Consider the following 14,209-nt stretch of genomic DNA (forward strand, 5'->3'; position numbering starts at 1 on the left):
TAGCTGTATCTGAAGAAGTGAGCTGTGGCTCACGAAAGCGCATACCCTGCCAGAAAATATTTTTGTTAGTCTTTAAGGTGCTACTGGACTCTTGTTCTTTTCTACCAGTTAAAAAAAGCGAGAGATGCAACTTGAGATTCTAGAGAGCCGCTGCCAGTCAGAGTAGACTACGCCGACCTCAACAGACCAAGAGTCTGACTCAGCAGAAGGCAGCTTTCTGAGTTCATCATCTGCACCTGCCCTGCTTCTATGTTTGCTACACTGCCTATTGACACAACATTTGCATGGGGCTGACACATGCAAAGTCCAAAATCTACTAGATGTTTTTATCCTGAGCTTTCTCCAAGGAGGCATACCTGTTTCTCCCCCCTCCGGTATGATTCTCACAACCGCCTTGTAAGTTAAGTTAAAAAGAAGAGTTGGTTTTTATATGCCAATTCTCTCTACCTTTTAAGGAGAATCAAACCGGCTTACGATCGCCTTCCCTTCCCCTCCCCACAACAGACACCCTGTGAGGTGGGTGGGGCTGAGAGAGTCCAGAGAGAGCTGTGATTAGCCCAAGGTCACCCAGCTGGCTTCATGTGTAGGAGAGGAAAAACCAACCCGGTTCACCAGATTAGAGTCCGCCGCTCATGTGGAGGAGTGGGGAATCAAACCCAGTTCTCCAGATTAGAGTCCACCGCTCCTAACCATTACAACCATGTTGGGTGTGTGTGTCTGAGAGAAAGAGAGAGAGAGAGCACATCCCAGCCGAGTGGTGATTTGCACCCAGGTCTCACCCTAATTTGCCGCTCAAATACACCATGGCTGTCATTTTGAGGACTGTGACTTTGAAGGAAATAGGGTAGAGGGGTGGAAAGCCGGAGGAGGCCGAACTTCCAGATACTTCCGCTGAAGAAAAAACCAGACCTGCGGCTGGTAGCCGATAACGCTGATGCATCTTGGATCCACGAAGGTGATAATTCCATCCGAGTTGTGTCGGGACAAAAACTCCGTGGGGACGGACATCCCATTCATGTCCATGCAGACCGGGGAGCTGGTAACCTGGGAGGAAGAATGAGAGATGTTTGGCTCGAGGAACAATTCAGCAAAAGGAAAGGCTGCTTTTTGGGGGCAGAAATAAAACCTGCTGGGATGCTGCTACCTTTCTAATGATACCATTATTGTCCTTACAACAAACCTGTAAGGTAGGCCACCTTTATTTCCCCCCACACACCCCATATTGCAGATGGGGCACTCAGACCAGAAGAGAATGGCTTGGTTAATTCATGGCCAAATTGAAGTTTGAACCCGGGACTTCCTGCATCACAGGAGGTGTAGTGGTTAAGAGTGGCGGTTTGGAGCAGTGGACTCTGATCTGGAGAACCGGGTTCGATTCCCCACTCCTCCACATGAGCGGCGGAGGCTCATCTGGTGAACTGGATTTGTTGCCCCACTCCTACACACACACACACACACACACACACACACACACACACACACACACACACACATGCTTTTCTGAGTCAAAGCTCACTTTGACAGATGTTTGCCCTGCTTTTTCAAATATACATAAATAGTTTAGTGCAGCTTTGTTTACAATGCCCACTTCTTAATACTGGTTTTCTTAAAAAAGAGCAATCTAAGCACATTTTGTTTGGGAAGAACGAGCTGCAATTTTTCAACAGCGCTGATCTTAGAGCAGAGGACACTAATGAAATCAGCACTTTCTGGCCCCGGCTCCTAGCAAGAGCTCTTCTTCCCTCGACCTCTCCTCCACACCCTACAGGGCCAGAGGAGTTTCTCAGGCAGTGAAGCACGTACCAAGATTCATTTAATTCCCCCTCCCCTAACTTCTCAATGTGCCAAGACGCCAACCAATCTGAGGCTCACAAAGGTCGCTGCCTTCCCGTTGGGAGAGTTACTTCCTGGAGGAGAAGAGGTCGTAATGTATGCCCCCTTCCCAAGGTTCTTGGCGATAAAACCTGCCCCATTCACAGCATGCTCGACGTCAGAGATATGCCAATGCTCCATGTGCAGACCATGGCACTGGTGGACGACAGTTTGTTTTGGCAGCTGCGGAGACTTGTAAGCCCCATACAACACCCACCCTCCCTCCTCCCCAAACTGCCTCTCAACACTAAAACATTTAAGTTAGGGGGTTTGAGCACATTTATCCCATGTGACATGCCGTGACTACTGCTGCATTAACAGGTGGGAAAGTCTTTCCTCGGAGGAGGAGGAGAAGGAGGAGGAAGAAGAGTTGGTTTTTATATGCCGACTTCCTCTACCACTTAAGGAAGAATCAAACCGGCTTACAATCCCCTTCCCTTCCCCACCCCACAACAGACGCCCTGCGAGGTAAGTGGGGCTGAGAGAGCGTGACTAGCCCAAGGACACCCAGCTGGCTTCATGTGTAGGAGCGGGGAAACCAACCCAGTTCACCAGATTAGCCTCCGCCGCTCACGTGGAGGAGTGGGGAACGTTAATACTTATATTGCACTTCATCTCGGGTCGGTTTTCTTTACAAGTCAAAACGCTCTGCTGCATTGCCTTTCGGATGTCCCACTCTGTTGGTTGTGCTGGTTTATTCTATATCAGGGATGTCAAACATAAGGCCCGCAGGCTGTATCCGGCCCCTTGAGAGTTCTTCTCCGGCCCGTGAGTCAGCCGAGACAGCCCCCATCCCGTCCCAATCTGGGCTGGCAAGGCATGGCCCGGCCCAACCAAGTGACATTTATGTCATATACGGCCCTTGTAACAAATGAGTTTGACTCCCCGTTCTATGTAATCCGCCTTGAGTCCCGGTGAGAAAGACAGACTATAAATAACGGAAATAAATAAATAAGTACGTTGACACAAAACGGTTTTCGCAAAGAAAAGCCTTTACCTGAAGCCTTCCTATCGCCACCAGACAATATTTGCTGCCTTGGCTCACGTCCGCGTCTTCTTCTGGAATGGTCATTCCTAAAAATAAAAAATCAAATCCCAGTTACGTCCAGTAAAAAAAAAATAGTTCGATTCATCTCTTGTCTTTCCTCCAAGAATCTCAGATCTTGCGATATACTTGGGATTCCTCCTACCGCCACCACTATCTTCGTAAGGAGCCTGAAAAAAAAGTAAAGCTATCTACTGGCCTAAAGTCTCCCAGAACGCTTTACAGTTGGGTGGAGATATGAAGTCAAATGTTCTCCCTCCACACCTGCTCCACCAAACTGACACTCTTTCCCAATGTTCACACCTGGATAGCCCCTGGAGACCACTTCTGGATTAGAGACATGGACAGCCAACGTGGTGTAGTGATTAAGAGCGGCGAACTCTAATCTGGAGAACCGGGTTTGATTCCCCACTCCTCCACGTGAAGCCTACTGGGTGACCTTGGGCCAGTCACAGTTCTCTTGGAACTCTCTCAGCCCCACCTACCTCACAAGATGTCTGTTGTGGGGAGAGGAAGGGAAGGCGATTGTAAGCCAGTTTGAGACTCCGTAAAGGTAGAGAAAATCAGGGTATAAAAACCAACTCTTCTTTTTTTGTCCTGTAATCGGTTATCGTGAAACCAGAGTCAGAAGGCGGGAAGGCCACAGTTCCTGTGTTTCCTATTTCTGCCTTCCTATCCTTGACTCTAAACCCTTCTAAGAACTGTCCATCTTAGAACACAAAGGAAAATGATGACTTCCTGTCTATCCAGTATATTTTTTTATCCCACCATGAATAAAAGTTCAGAATAGCATCCACAGTTCTTCGCTCCTCTATCTTATCCTCACAACAAACCTTGTAAGGTAAGTTAAGCTGACCAAGAGTCTGACTAGTTTGTGGCAACCTTCACAGCAGTGTGGGGATTAGGACCCAGGTCTCCCACACCCTAGTATGACCCTAGAGGTCCTCAGCCTTGTTGAACCTGTGGACAATGGTTGAATGTTGGGGCCTCCGAAGCACTTTCTGTTTTAGCGACACAGAGGAAAGGGTGAAGGAGCTGGGTATGGAGAGGAGATGACTGAGAGGGGATAGGATAACCACCTTCAAGTACTTGAAGGGCTGTCACATAGAGGAGGGTGCCGAGATGTTCTCTGTTGCCCCAGAAGGTTGGACCAGAACCAATGGGTTGAAATTAGATCAAAAGAGTTTCCATCTAGACATCAGGAAGAACTTTCTAACAGTTAGAGCGGTTCCTCAGTGGAACAGGCTTCCTCGGGAGGTGGTGAGCTCTCTCCTCTTCTGGAGGTTTTCAAGAAGAGGTTAGATGGCCATCTGTCAGCAATGCTGATTCTATGACCTTAGGCAGATGATGAGGGGGAGGGCATCTTGGCCATCTTCTGGGCATGGAGTAGGGGTCCCTGGGGGTGTGTGGGGGAGGTAGTTGTGAATTTCCTGCACTGTGCAGGGGGTTGGACTAGATGGCCCTGGTGATCCCTTCCAACTCTATGATTCTATGAAAGCCAGGACTGGTGCCTTGCTTTGGGGAAACAGGTGAATGGGTACCAGGAAGCACAATCCACGGGCACCAATTTTGGGGTTGCTGCTCTACTACACCACATCGGCCCACCCTTAGCGAAGCTAGTCGGAAGACAGGCCACCTTTCTGTGCTGTTCTTCCCTTGACTTCAAGACCCGAAAGGATATCAAGATCTGGGATGCCGCCCCTGCCAGCTTGTGTGGGGATGACCCACTCCCCCCGCCCAAACTTCAGAAATTGGTTCTTGCTGCCACAGACGCATGTGCATTTACGCACCACACCGCCTTCATCAGGGCATGTGCACTCTTTTACTGAAAGATCTCTGTGTTTCCTAAAAATCCCCTCGCAAACACATTTCATCATACTGGAAAGAAAACAGCAGACAGAAAAACAAGTGGGCCCTCGATTTCCCTCTGTTTTCTCGACCATTTTAATGGGACTTAATTTTATAAGCATGACAAGGACACAACAGCGTGGCAGAAGGCTATTTTCAGCCCTTCTGGGTTGCACAAAACATATTGTTTCGGTCCCCAAGCATTCTCGATCCCGCTAAGTAATCAAATTTCCGAGGCCCGGCTTTGAAGCCGTAAACTTCCTACACATGCTTGAGAGATCCCACGCTATTTAAAACCTTTCCCCAGAGTCGCTTGGACTCACGTCACAGGACGAGTGAGGCATCGCTGGAAAACATATTTTGGCACATTAGTCAGGTGAATCAGAAAGCAGGCTCGTGTTCAGAAGCAATGTTGATCTTCCCTTTCTGACCTCTTCTACTCTTAGGGTTGCCAGCTCCAGGTTGGGAAATACCTGGAGATTTTGGGGTGGAGCCTGAGGAGGGTGGGGTTTGGAGAGGGGAGGGACTTCAATGCCGTAGAGTCCAATTGCCAAAGTGACCATTTTCTCCAGGTGATTGCTATCAGCTGGAGATCAGTTGTAACAGCGGGAGCTCTCCAGCTACTACCTGGAGGTTACAACAGAGAAGAAAAGGACACCTTTGTACTGCTACCTGGAGGGTTTGGCGATCAGTACAGAAATAGGCAATAATAGTGAAATCCAAAATCTATTGAAAGACAGTCAAACATACAAACAAGGTGTAAATACAAAAATCATCCAATCCTAATCATATATATATACACACACAAAATTCTCATTGGTCTTGTGTGAATTTATCTTCCCGGTTGTACCTGTATGTGGACCATGGTGAAGACAGAAATTTATAAATTCACACAAGACCTATGAGAATTTTTTGTGTATATATATGATTAGGATTGGATGATTTTTGTATTTATACCTTGTTTGTATGTTTGACTTTCTTTCAATAGATGTTGTATTTCACTATTACTGCCTATTTCTGTACTACCTGGAGGTTGGCAACCCTATCTAGTCTTTCATTTCAACAGGCCTCCAGTGCAATCCTATGCCGAGTTATACCATTCTGAGCCTGCTGACTTCAAAGGAGTCAGAGTGTGTAACTCTGCTTAGGATTGCACTGCTAATTATGTCCACCACCATACTTAAATTTGAGAAAAAGTGGTATTGGAAGTCAATTCTGTTTGGGAACCCTCGGCATCTCCCTATCAGGCATGGTCTCTCTCCAGTGGCGAAGAAATGCCCACTGCGTCTGCTCAGGGGCACTTCATCCAAAGGCTTTAGACCCAGGGAGCTATTAATTAAGAGATTTACACCCCACTCTTCTCATAAATGCTCAAGGCAACTTATAAAACTTATTAATAAGGCAAACAAAAGTGAATGGTGGTGGCTTGCCAACTCAAGGTTTCCTACTGGCAGCGAGGCCAGTCTTCTACAATCTCCTTTAGAAGAGGAGTTCTGTAAAACCCTTGCAAACAGTTCACATGAACACAGATGAAGCTGCCTTATACTGAATCAGACCCTTGGTCCATCAAAATCAGTATTGTCTACTCCGACCGGCAGCGGCTCTCCGGGGTCTCAGGCAGGGGTCTTTCACATCACCTACTTGCCTAGTCCCTTCAACTGGAGATGCCAGGGATTGAAACTGGGCCCTTCTGCATGCCAAGCAGATGCTCTACCACTGAGCCACAGCCCCTCTCCATGGCTCTCCAGGGTCTCAGGCAGAAGTCTTTCACATCACCTACTTGCCTAGTCCCTTGAACTGGAGATGCCGGGGATTGACCCTGGGGCCTTCTGCATGCCAAGCAGATGCTCTACCACTGAGCCACAGCCCCTCACCAAAAGGAATCACTGTGCAATTAAAAGCTGTGGCCCATAACATTGCAGACAGTTGCCCAAACATTTTTTTTCCTGCTCTCTCAGGGTGACGGTGACTTTACACGTTTTACTAACGTGGTTAGAGCCCCAAATGTATCTATTCCTCCAGATGGGGGATACTGATGTTTGAATACTCCCCATATTAAAAAAACAAACTCCATACAGAGGAGGAGGAGGAGGAGGAGGAGGAGGAGGAGGAGGAGGAGAGTTGGTTTTTATATGCTGACTTTCTCTACCACTTAAGGGAGAATCAAACCGGCTTACAATCACCTCCCCTTCCCTTCCCCGCAACAGACACCCTGTGAGGTGGGTGGGACTGAGAGAGTGTGACTAGCCCAAGGTCATCCAGCTGGATTCATGTGGAGGAGTGGGGAAACAGATCCAGCTCACCAGATTAGCCTCCGCCGCTCCTGTGGAGGAGCGGGGAATCAAACCCGGTTCTTCAGATCAGAGTCCACCGCTCCAAAAAACCGCTCTGAACCACTACACCATGCTGACTCTCAGTGAATAAAAAGATGAATACATCAAGATGTAGGATTCTAGCTCTGCTGCTCCCTGCTGGGTTTGTTTTCTACATGCAGGGAGAAGGGTTTAAAAAAAAATAATTGCAGGGAAGCATTCCAAATGGCACATGCCCACGGAAGCTTAAATTAATACAGCTAATACCACTATCTCAGGATTTTAAGACCTGACTACGCAGCGTTTGTATGCCAGCTCTTGGGAAAACTTTACAAAGCAAAAAAAAAATTAAGATTCAGGCCAAAGGCCCATAAAGATTTAACTGCTGGGTGTAGCTACTACCACAAGCAGAATTGGAACAGCTATGAGCAAAAAAAAAGACGTTGAAGCAGCTGTCTGAAAGTGAAAAGGGAAAAAGAATTTCTATATTATCTGACAAGTTGTTTACTTTGGGAGTTTTCTGTGTAGGACGTGCACCAGGGCAGTGTACAAGCCAGAACATTAGTTCTGGCTTTGATTTAATACTTATAAAACTTCTAGCATGCTCATATATACATTCTCTCTCTCTCTCTCTCTCTCTCTCTCTCTAACGCCAGCCATATCTCAACCAAATATTTTCCATTGATGGTTATGCGATGAACAGAAACGGTTAGGAAAAAACACATCGTACGGGCTTCATAAAAATTCATTTCCTTCTCAGAAACATGAGATCCCTTAATAAGAGAAAAGGGGGCGGGCGGGAGGAATAAATACTTGCTTAAATTAAATGTAAAAACTAAAATAGTAAAGAGCGGGGTGGGAGGTATTCAATTTCTATACGTCCCCGGACGCATTCATGCAACAATTTGCATGCAGTAATTTGTCCAGGCAAACAGAAAATGCACAGACTTAACCGTGGCCGTTTCCAACCTACTCCGGAAAGTTCCAGCATTGAGTTTCCAAGTTTGCAATAAAACATATTGTGCATCAGATCCTAACACGGCCGCTTGCCGAGCATGGATTTCCCTGAAACCATTTTCGGACATTTCCCTTTGGGGATGTAGAATATACATCCAGAGTGTTATACTTATCTTCTGGTGGTTTTCGAAGACCCTACTACCAGGTGCTCTTTTCACTGACCTCATCCGCTGAAGAATTCATGCCTATCGCAGAAACTGAACACGTTGCTTGGATTCTATGGTAAGTTCGGAGCCCTGCACTAGGGAATGAGAGGATAGAGTCCAAAAGCGGCAGAAGGATTGTACCTCTTTAAGAGTCGACACTTAAGGAGAACCACAGCCCCACTGGCCCATGGAAACTTGCTGGGAGACCCTGGGCCAGTCTCAGCTTAGCCTACCTTGTAGGACTGTTGTGATGGTTAATTGGAGGAGAGGAGAACAGAAGAAGAAAGAAGAGTTGGTGTTTATATGTTAACTTTCTCTACCCTTTTTTAAAAGGAGAATCAAATTTACAATCTCCTCCCCTTCCTCTCCCCACAACATACACCTTGTGAGGTAGGTGAGGCTGAGAGAGCTCTAAGAGAACTGTGACTGGCCCAAGGCCACCCAGCTGGTTTCATGTGCAGGAGTGTGGAAACCAACCCGGTTCACCAGATTAGAGTCCGCCGCTCGTGTGGAGGAGTGGGGAAACCAACCCGGTTCACCAGATTAGACTCTACCACTCTTAACCACTACGCCACGCTGGCTGTCCACTACGGATCCCCATTTGGAAGAAAGGCTGGGTATAAATGTAATATAAAGCAACTAAATCAACGAATACTACTTGTCATGGCCATTTTTAAGAAGTGTTACTGTATTTGTATTTTGTAATTGTATTTGGTCTTGTGCACCAGATGTTTCGGATATACCCAAAGATATAAGATCTAAACATTTGTGTAAGGTTGCTAATAGGAGCCCCGTGGCGCAGAGTGGTAAGCTGAAGTACTGCAGTCCAAGCTCTGCTCACGACCTGAGTTTGATCCCGACGGAAGTCGGTTTCAGGTAGCCGGCTCAAGGTTGACTCAGCCTTCCATCCTTCCAAGGTCGGCAAAATGAGGACCCAGCTTGCTGGGGGTAAAGGGAAGATGACTGGGGAAGGCACTGGCAAACCACCCCATAAACAAAGTCTGCCTAGGAAATGCCAGGATGTGAGGTCACCCCATGGGTCAGGAATGACCCGGTGCTTGCACAGGGGACCTTTGCCTTTAAGATCGCTAATATGCTTCCAAGCAACCTCAGGATTCCCAAATACAGTACAAAAACCACCGGTAAATGTGGAGGCGCCTAGGAGAAGTCTCAAAAAAGAGCTTAAATTGTCGTTCTGTCACGATGATCCCAACTTGGCACCCGCTGATCTGTTTCCTGCTGCCCACATGATTCTCCACCAAAGCCAATCCCAACGATCCTCCATCTCACTGGAGCAAGAGGTGCTGCGGAAAACCGCAGAAGGCATGGAAATAGCTGCACCAAAATAGCCGCCTCCATTATAGGAAGTTGTTTGAACATAAGAACATAAGGACGATTCCAACATGCTTGCCTTGGAACCTCTCAATATTTTGTAATTTCCACCCCCATGGCAGCCACTTTATGGTGGTACCCACTATAATTTCTCAAAACTCTCGTTACTCAAAAAAGAAGTGTCCCCCGAACTCAACTAGTCATGATGCATACCTATTCTCTCCAAGATCAGAGGAGCATGCCTATTATATTAGGTGCTGAGGAACACAGGCAGGATGGTGCTGCTGCAGTCGTCTTGCTTGTGGGCTTTCTAGAGGCGCCTGGCTGACCACTGTGTGAACAGACTGCTGGACTTGATGGGCCTTGGTCTGATCCAGCATGGCCTTTCTTATGATCTTATGTTGAAGGCTGTTGGCAATTTGCTATTGTGTAAGATTGTGAAGGACTTGGACAGATGTTACCTTAGTAGTTTGATGCTACAACAAATGAGCCCTGGTCTCCTCCATGCCGGGACCCTGATCATCTCAAGCAGAAACTAATGTTAGGCTCAGCTCAATGCGGTGGTGCAAACTGTGGTCAAGTCACAGCTGACTTACGGCGATCCCACAGGGTTTTCAAGGCAAAAGACCTTCGGAGATGGTTTCCATTGCCTGCCTCCATATGGGCTGAGAACTGTGACTGACCCAAGGTCACCCAGGAGGCTTCATGTGGAGGAGTGGGGAATCGGACCCAGTTCTCCAGATTAGAGCCCACCGCTCTTAACCATTACGCCATGCTGACGCTCTGTAAGTATGGGTATAGGTGTCATACATCTGAACACCTATAGGATCCCTCTCTCGCTGTAGTAAACTGGCTTATTGTAGCCATCTCCTTGATTACTAGAAGAAGAGTTGGTTTTTATACCCTGATTTTCTCTGCCTTTTAAGGAGACGCAAACTAGCTTACAATCACCTTCCCTTTCTCTCTCCACAACAGACGCCTTGTGAGGCAGGTGGGGCTGAGAGCGGAGAGAACTGTGACTAGCCCAAGGTCACCCAGCAGGCTTCATGTGTAGGAGTGGGGAAACCAACCCGGTTCACCAGATTCGAGTCTGCCGCTCTTAACCTCTGCACCACGCTGGGTCTCCCAGCTCAACATCCGGGTTGCATTTATTCCGTCTTCTCCTTAGACCTGTAATCTGTCCCTAGATCCAAAAAAAAAGTTGACCTCAACTCTTGACGTTTCACACAGCGATGTCTGACCAGGCCCTATACCTCCAAACACATGATCCCCAAATTCCTTCCGTGAGCTGGAAACATTTTTTGGCTTTTCTCAAGAGGGTCTGAGGTTGAAGTCATAATGAGGCGGCTCTGGAAACAATCGTCCCCCGGCAATTCATCCGCTCATGATGAGGGCCTTCCGAGTGCCAACGTTCGCTCAGAATGGATATAGGGGAATAAAAGAATGCCTCTCCTCCAGACAAAAAGAGGTGAAAGACTGCAAAATTAGGTCATCTGTTTGCTCGCTGAAATAAGCATCCTTGTGACCCGTGGCCCCGGGAAGGAGGCAAATCCGGCCGAAACCCACACAAAACGGCGTTTTAAAGCCGATTTGCTGGAAATGTGGGTTCTCTGTTCCCCGAAACTAGGTCTTGCTGTCGAGCTGTTGAGCGCGCAGCTGGATGGCTCCGAGGCGCTGCTGTCTGGTTTTTATTTAGCGGGACGACATCTGTTTGGTACGACGCGAATAAACAGTGCGGGGCGTTGAGGAATGCTTGGCGAGAGAAAAAGAGACGTGGGCACAAGGGCAGAGGGAAGGTTTGTTTTTGGGTCGGCTGTCCGTGCGAGGATCAAGTTAGGACAGTTACGAAACCAAAGAGGAGGAAAACAGGCAGTAACCGAAGACCGGGGCTTCGCCAACACAGGCCGTAGACCCCGAGTGGACCACGTCGCTTCAGGTATCAGGGGTGCCTGTCCCATTTTTTAACGCTCCTCCAGGCAAAACGCAAAAACTGATACGATCATAACCATCAGTTATAATCATCGTGAGATTTTATTGCGCCGATCAGCAAGCATCAAACTAGAGGTGCGGTGTTGTCTATTGGGCCACTTACCTGCTCTTGCTCTCTGCAAGGTTTGGCGGCTCCGGGTTGGGGATTACCGGGAGATTTAGGGGGCAGAGCCTGAGGAGGGCGGGGGGTGGGGAGGGGAGAGGGACTTCGATGCCATAGAGTCCAATGGCCAAAGCGGCCATTGTCTCCAGGGGAACGATCTCTATCACCTGGAGATCAGTTGTAATAGTGGCGTGACTTCCAAATCGCTAGATGTCACAGTTCTGCTGTACACCGCGTTGGCCAAGCCGCACCGGGAACAGCGTGTGCAGTTCTGGAGGCCTCGCTTCAAAAAGGATGGGGACAGAACCGAGCGGGTGCAGAGGAGAGCGGCGAGGATGGTCAGAGGGCTGGAGACCAAGGCCTGTGAGGAAAGGCTGACGGAGCTGGGAATGTTTAGTATGGAAAAGAGGAGGTTGAGGGGGGACATGGTTGCTTTCTTTAAGTATCTGAAGGGCTATCACTTAAGAGGAGGGCAGGGATCTGTTCCTGTTGGCAGAAGAGGATAGGACTCGTGATAACAGGTTTAAATTGCGGGAGGAAAGGTACCGGCTGGACATTAGGAAAAATTATTTTATAGTAAGAGTTGTTCCAACAGTGGATTTGCTACCTAGGGCTACCTAGGTGAGCTCCCCTTCACTGGCAGTCTTAAAGCAGAGGCTGGACAAGCACTTGTCAGGGTGCTCTAGGCTGATCCTGCATGGAGCAGGGGTTGGACTAGATGGCCCCTTTCAACTCTAGGATTCTATGAGATCTCCAGGCACCACCTGGAGGTTGGCAACCCTACTCTCTGTGCATGCACACTAGCACCAGCAAGAGAGCAATCGCTCTATACAGGCTCGGCATCTAACAGAGGGTCTTGACCCCCTGTGATGGACTTGGAAAAGATTCTTACTCCCTTTAGGCCAGGCAAGCCCGATGGAGTTCATATTATTCTGTTGAGTCTTCCCCCCCCCCCACACCTTGTAAATCAAAATGTTTATTTACAGTAAGCTAAAAACCTTGTTAGCGGCTGCTGGAAAATGCCCAGGAGGAACTCTTTCTCCCCACCCGCTCACATTACCGGTCCCACCGCTGAAGTATAAACTGCGGCCGCATTATGTGAATTAGATTCATTTTGTTTAAGTGGCTTCTGCAACACCAGAGGAATGCATAGCTCGCAACGCCCGCGCATGCATGCAACACAAACACAAAACGTTATATAATTCAGGGGTCTGTCAAAAAGATGCGCCACAGCATAAAGATCTGTCAGGAAAATGGCCAGGCATAAGCTCAAATCTGCCTGAAAGTGTATGTTTTAGTGCAACGCTGGCATTCGCAGCGTCAGGAACGAGGAGGGCTATGTCTGTGGTACACTTAAGCTTACACAACAAAAGGGCACAATCATGTGTTGTGATTCATACCAGCAGGAGTCGTCAGAGACATCAGAGGTTCTTCGGCTTGTCCAAGTGGTAAGGTCAGCCAAACCAGCCCTTAACAACACGGCCCATTATGATTCTCCTCTTTGCCTCCGGCTGATCCCCCAGGTTATCCCAGATGTAAATACTCCCATACTGAGTTACCAGAGGGTGCTTAGGACAACGCAACAGACCGAGGAATAGAAATGATGTTCCCGGAAGACCTCTTTTAGATAATTAAGGGATCAAGGATACAGCAGCTAGGATTGAAAGTGCTACTGGACTTGCAGGCACCCAGTCCGCGGGTTCCCTGTAGTAACTCCCTCCCATCATATCATAGGGTGCCTCTGAAATTCCTCTTGGTGACAAATGTAGCGAGACATGCACAGTTTCCATTCAAGAAACAATTCCAAAGAGACCCTTGGGTCGTGCGAAACGAAGGCTACTGCTGGCAAGAAGTGGAAAAGCATGGGACAACATGGCCCCTAGAACGCCAGGGAAAGGAGGAGGAAGAAGAAAAAGAAGGAAGAAGAAGAAGGAAAAAAGAAAAGAGTTGGTTTTTATACCCCAATTTTATCTACCTTCAAAGAATCTCAAACCAGCTTACAATTCCCTTCCTCTCTCCACAACAGACACCTTGTGGGGTAGGTGGGGTTGAGAGAGTTCGGAGAGAACTGTGACTAGCCCAAGGTCACCCAGCAGGCTTCAAGTGTAGGAGCAGGGAATCAAACCCAGTTCTCCAGATTAGAGCCCACCGCTCTTAACCACTACACTACACTGTCTCTACCCTAGCCTTCTGCCTGACATGCTAGTTTTCTACGCATGGGGATGTGTGTGTGTGTGTGTAAGTAAAGTGGTGTCAAGTCGCAGCCGACTTATGGCGACCCCTTTTGGGGTTTTCATGGCAAGAGACTAGCAGAGGTGGTTTGCCAGTAGCTTCCTCTGCACAGCAACCCTGGTATTCCCTGGTGGTCTCCCATCCAAATACTAACCAGGGCTGACCCTGCTTAGCTTCTGAGATCTGACCAGATCAGGCTAGCCTGGGCCATCCAGGTCAGGGCACGTATGGGGATGCTTTTCTTAAACTTGGGACCATTGAGACATGCTGTCCCACCCACCCCACAACCTACATTCAAAAACTCTGAAGCCCC

At 48.2% G+C, this 14,209-nt stretch overlaps 1 protein-coding gene across 1 annotated transcript in view; it reads right to left on the reverse strand.

Moving 5' to 3' along the window:
* Positions 1–14,209, reverse strand: part of ARNT2 (aryl hydrocarbon receptor nuclear translocator 2) — a 93,987-nt gene that overhangs the window by 24,640 nt on the left and 55,138 nt on the right. Inside the window, exons 12-13 of the mRNA XM_056866086.1 lie at positions 2,870–2,946; positions 910–1,044 (exon numbers count right to left, since the gene is read on the reverse strand). Coding sequence (XP_056722064.1) covers positions 910–1,044; positions 2,870–2,946 — 212 coding nt within the window. The remainder of the gene's footprint in view (positions 1–909; positions 1,045–2,869; positions 2,947–14,209) is intronic.

This window comes from Euleptes europaea, chromosome 20, assembly GCF_029931775.1.
Source record: "Euleptes europaea isolate rEulEur1 chromosome 20, rEulEur1.hap1, whole genome shotgun sequence".
Lineage (NCBI taxonomy): Eukaryota > Metazoa > Chordata > Lepidosauria > Squamata > Sphaerodactylidae > Euleptes > Euleptes europaea.